The 5,633-nt window shown below is 45.0% G+C and overlaps 2 protein-coding genes across 6 annotated transcripts in view; one reads left to right on the top strand and one right to left on the bottom strand.

Moving 5' to 3' along the window:
- The window catches only part of LOC107270513 (protein madd-4), a 90,715-nt gene that overhangs the window by 51,414 nt on the left and 33,668 nt on the right, over positions 1-5,633 (top strand). For all 5 annotated transcript variants that reach the window (XR_003060547.1, XM_025087891.1, XM_015745589.2 and 2 more), the window contains one exon: positions 561-659. Coding sequence is in view for 4 of the 5 variants with exons in the window: in XM_025087891.1 (XP_024943659.1) it covers positions 561-659 (99 nt within the window). In the remaining variant the exon portion in view is untranslated. The remainder of the gene's footprint in view (positions 1-560; positions 660-5,633) is intronic.
- Positions 1-5,633, bottom strand: part of LOC107270516 — a 94,987-nt gene that overhangs the window by 63,586 nt on the left and 25,768 nt on the right. The gene's annotated exons all lie outside the window — the stretch shown is intronic.

The raw sequence follows: 5,633 nt of genomic DNA, 5'->3' as shown, positions 1-5,633 counted from the left end.
GGGAGGGGAGACCAATAAAAGTAACATTTCTCAGAACGCTTCCAAGAAGACACGTGCACGTGATGCAGCGATGCACCGATGCAACATAACCTATATAGGTTATACGTAGCATGGATGCAGCTACGGGATGACGTAGCTCGTACGTGTTTAAGATATAGGGGGGGTCGTACGTGGGATTTGGGATACGAACGAAAACAGGGGCTTGAAATCCTTATTGGGATAGAGGGACCATCAGTCAAATTTTATAATTCTCAAAATTTTTTTTAACCGCAACCCATCCTAGGATGAATTGTTAGATTTTGAATTTGGTATACAGGGATCGTATATATTTTCGTCTTGCGTAACTGTGAAAGGGACTTCGAAGCGCCACGTGCTTCTCACCTACGCTCGAGCCGTACGCTAATGATGATCTACGTTGGAAATTATCAAAATTTTTTTTTTTTTCAAACCTCACCCATCTCTTTTTCATTATTCGTCACGGTGCATTTTCTTAAATTTTTTTTTTTTTAGAAAAATTTTTTTTCTCATTAATCAATTGTCCTTTTTTTTGTTGGTTGCAGTGGCTACTGGTCAACCTTGTCGCTGGCGACAATACGACTGTTGGACATTCGACCGAAATTACTGGAGGCTCTACCAGTCTTCAGGCGGAGGCTGCACAGGTAAGGGTATAATGATAATGGTACGCGGCCTCTTCGTACACACGTTCCTCCATGTCAGGTGGACCGAGAGTTTCGATAGGTTTCGTCTGTATTGGATTCCGGAGGGTGGTCGAAGCTTTCGCGTGAAATTACCAAACGTCCCTCCCGCGCATGGTTAATACATTTGTAATTGCGGACACGTATCCTGGCCGCGTTAATCCAAGTGCCAAGCCCGGAGGTCACGCAACAGCAGTTGCACGTCAGCAAGGAGAACCAATCGTCGAGCTGTTCTACCGAAATGCTCGAAAAGAAGAAGAAGAAAGAACAAGAGCGTTAACTTTTTTTATTCCACTTCATTTCCGCAAATAGTTTCTTTCGAGTTTGTTGCGTGACTGCAATTTGTGTTTTTTTTTTTTTTTTTCATACAATTCTCCATCCTCGTTAAAAATTGTCCAATGGCACGAGAGTACACGCCTTACGTATCGCGCGGAGTGGTAAACCATTTTTTTTTTTTTTTCAAAATATTTTCCAAAAATATTTACATCCGTCAGACGCACGAGGCGCTCGGCCGTGACGCTAGTCGGCAAAGGGGTAAACACTTTTATTCGTGCAATTAGTGGGATTTTCAGATGCGCCCCCCCAAAGTCCATTTTGAAAAGTGCCGAATTTTTATTATCCGCGCAGCAGCACAGAAATCACATTCAATTATCCTACGGTGCCAGGTACTCTCTTTACCAAGATGATCCCTTGGGCGGAGGCTGAGCTCTGGACCAACAATTTTCTGAGAGCGATCTGTAGATATCGTGTGTACACAGTGGCCCGATTATACAACAACACTTAACCGACCTATATGCCCTACGCGAAACCTTACATATATCCACAGCATCCCAAACGGTCCATTCGGTACTTGAACTCGGAGAAAAAAAAAAATTAAAATTTTCTCAAACTCCCATCAGCCAAACAAAAACCAACGACGAAACTTCGACCCCTCGCCATATCCCCCCAGTCACGCGTTACACCAGACTTCCTTTTCCGTATACGAAATCTCTCTTTGCAAAGCCACCCGCTACATTCTCGGACGAGAAACGCGAATCCAATAAGAAAACTAGAGTATCCGTGAGCCACGAGGCATTTCATTTCGTCCTATAAGAAACTACCCGTCGTTACGTCTTCGCGAATCACGTGGCAAACAGCATCCCATGCACTTTGCGCGAAGCCAATGAAATTCGATACTTTTTTTTCCCCGACCCGAAAAAAAAGTCAAATTTTTTTTTTTGAAATTTTTCATTAATTTTTTTTCCTCATTCTCCGTCGTCCAGCACGATCCCGAGCATAGCTGCACGTCAGTCTGAAACGACCTGTAGAGATACGATCGCCCCCGACCCTGAATCGCACCTACGCCCCTGGATGCAGGTACGCGTGACAGGCACGTGCAACTTTTTTCTACCTGCTGGAGAAAAAGTAAAATGACGTCCACGTCACGGACACACTTTCCACTCTAATCCAATTTCCTTAAACAATCATGCCTCATCAAAGGACACTTCGTCCTTTACCTTCCCGCTTCAATGCCCTAGCAACGTATTCATTCGCTCCAGTGAAATGCACAGGTAGAAGGTGCCTCGGTACAGTCTACCTCCCGCCCCCCGGCCAGCCGCTCCCCCACTTACGTCTAAGCTTTACTTCTTGTTATACCCGCCAGGCGGACAAGGCAATAACCCGCTCCGGTGAAAAAGCCTGAATACCCAGGGCGAACGAAGTAGACAATTTGCAAGAGGGGAGCCGAGAAATTACTTGCGCGACACAAAACATTAGCCGCAGGCTGGATAGACGCGCATAATACAGACCGTAGAGTAACGCGTCTGGTATATAAATATGTTATCGTGTGATCCTGCCTTTTTACGTATGTCAGGTTGAAAGTACTAAAAGCCAGTTATATTACGTATCCCGGCAAAATGACAGGATGGACGTTATTGGTAATAATAATTTATTGTACCGGGATCGAGATATAGTGATAATGGAGGACAAAAATTTTTTTTTTTAAATATATTGGTTATTGATAATAAAAAAGTCGATCGAGATACACGATATTACATGTATAAGGGGTGTTCGAAAATACGACTGCAATTGAGTCCGTGCATTAAAACGTGGGAGCGTATGAGGGTTTGACGTTCGTTTTACATCCTTTTTGGATTTCGAGGGATTCCAGTGCTGGGAGTTGGTAATTTTTGCATGGGTTAAAAACAAAATTTACATACGGTCGTATGAATGTTTACGGCGAGTTCAAAAGGGAGAAGAAAAAAGTCACTCACAACGGGATCTTCGGCTGGTTCCCAATGGTCCTTGTGTACGGTGTATTGGTCCAGCTCGTCCTTTGGCACTCGCGATATGTTCACACGCGACGACTTGACGATTCGATCTTTGGGTACTACGTGTATTTTGGAATTTCAACTGATTGCTTATTGGGGACTGAATCGACAGGCGGATTTTCGCGCGCGATCGCGACCGACTGCGATTTGGATAGACTCGCGGTTTCGGAAGTTGAGGTAGCGGGTGAGGGGTGCAGGGGGTGTAGGGGGTGATGGTGCTAAATGGGCTGAAGGCCTCAGGGAAAAGTTTATGTAGATGCGAAGAATCGTGAGAAACGTGACAATTAACATAGGACAAGTGCAAATGCCCGGACTAAGCAGTTCAGAGTGCGAAATGCACGTAATTCGGGTCCAACCGGATCTTCAGTTTACGCTTCCAGCCTCCGTCACTGTCCACAGCTCGAACCGTCTTGGCGTATTTCGTACGGAGTTTACTGCGATACCAAAGTGATATCGCGAAGAGGGTATAGCCCAGCGAAAGAAATAGGGAAAATAGGTAGCGCAAAGAGAGACAGAAGTCGCGTTATGAAAAAAAAAGAAGAATTAGAAAATCAAGCGAATATACCTCGGCAGACTGATAAGAAGAAGAATAAAGAAGCGACGGTTGATTGACAACAGCGAAAGATGTAGATGAAGGAAGAAACAAAGGAAGAAGGAAAAGATCGCGATGTCCAAGAGGTCAATATAGGAAATCGGCTCTCGGAAGACTGAAGAGCCTCGATAAGTCCTTCCGCAGGGCACTCGTTACCCCCTCTCGCCCGAGTACCGATAAACAAGCGCTGCCCTCCCGCGACCGATTTGCCAATTATAATTCGTACAGGGATGCACCCTGGAGGACACTGGGTCTCGCGTCACTCACGCACCTTCCGCTTTGCCATAGCACGCGTCTCCCTCGCACCCGCACCAACTGCACAGTACATAATTTCACCTCCGTACATGCCTATGCACGGCAATGATAATTACTACAGCAGGAAATACGCGTGTGACCTGATTTCACGTGTTTCTTGAATTGACCCCCCAGTATACGTGCGCACGTACGTCCCCCGGTACCGCAACCACGAAAACCGGAAACAACAGGATTCGGAGTACTTCCGCTACGCCTAGCCAATTTACTGATTACCTGCATGGATTACATATCGCCACGTATGACGAGCATGAAATACAGGAATCATCGTAACGAGTATCGCGGGCAACGTTAATCGTCGGAGACGAGTTTGATTATAAGCATACGGATTATCAGTCGATTATCGTAGGAGCAAAAGTATGAATAATGAATATACTGTAAATATAAAAATTTTCTTCTATAATAAAAAAAAAAACAACAAAATATATAATACCTCTCAGGTAACATCGAAGACCCCCTGGAAGGTACAGACTGACGATTTGAATGCTCCTTGTACAAAATACAAAATTAAATACCAAAACCGAATCCCTGGGTGAAAAATACCTCAAATCCTTTTCAAAGGATACCCCTATCATGCGCCATTAGCGAAATCGCCTAAGATTCCCGTATTCATTTATATTCCCATTATCCGCGGATAACTGCAGTAATGGTTCGGGAAATGGCCGCTAGGTGGCGCCACTCTACGACACATTGAATACCAACGAATGATTAATGCGATTTAAATCGTGGCGAAGTGTGACGTAACTATGTGATACTTTGGAAATATCCAACCCAAATTACACGAGAAAATTGGCCAATCCGTTAGCGATTATTCGTGATAAAGAGTTATTTTATAATTTTAATACTTTCACGTCTATCTCGGGCCGAGAGCGATGGGTGGGTATAGGACGCGTGGACTGGAGGAACTGGGTATAGATATACTGTACTCGTACTATACCTTCGCAGGCCACGTGGCTTCTAGCAGAGTATCGAAATGTCATTTGGTTCGCGTGGGGAGAATCCGAGCGGAGAATTTCAGTGTCTAGACTCTCGGAATTCCACGCAGGTACCAGGGGCTTACGTATCTATTCGTTATTTATATTGCCTGTGTGAAATATGCGGCTGGAAAACTGCAGCCAGACGGCGGAATTAAATCTTCGTGGAAAAGTTTTTCTCTGCCGGGCGTATCGCGATCTACGCATACGGTCCGATCGAGTTTGGCCAGACTGGAAACTTGGCGAAAGTGTCTCCGGGAAAATCCCATTGTTTGACTTTGGAAGTGAGAGGGCAAAAATTGTAATGCCTGAAAGAGACTGTCCAAAATTTGCGTTACGAACGGGAGATCGGGTGTTGAGGCTTCGAATAAAATTGACATATCGTATATTAGTGTGAATTACGTAATTTTTTTTGTTTAACCTTTTTTTTCGCATCGTCCACTTATTTCTAGCGATCAAACGAAAATTCCCCACCTTCGATCGCGGCCAGGTCTCAAACCAGCCATATAAATTCACCGAAGATCCTGAAAAGCGCGACGAAAGTTCCTGCCAACTTTTATTCCCGCCAACGGGTGCTAATACAGTCGACTCGTGCGACGTTCCCAAACAGCCGGAGACGTTTGATTCGCACGGAACGTAAATGGCCAGCAGACTTCGGTTCGCAACTCCGGAAGCACGAATCCCCGAATAGTTTGGAAAGGACATTAGTAACATCTGTTCGCGCACGCACAAGGACTTTGACGGGGGAGGG

This window comes from Cephus cinctus, unplaced genomic scaffold (assembly GCF_000341935.2).
Source record: "Cephus cinctus unplaced genomic scaffold, Ccin1 Ccin1_scaffold0786, whole genome shotgun sequence".
NCBI classification, from domain to species: Eukaryota; Metazoa; Arthropoda; class Insecta; order Hymenoptera; family Cephidae; genus Cephus; species Cephus cinctus.
This window is presented reverse-complemented; position numbering and strand designations above follow the sequence as displayed.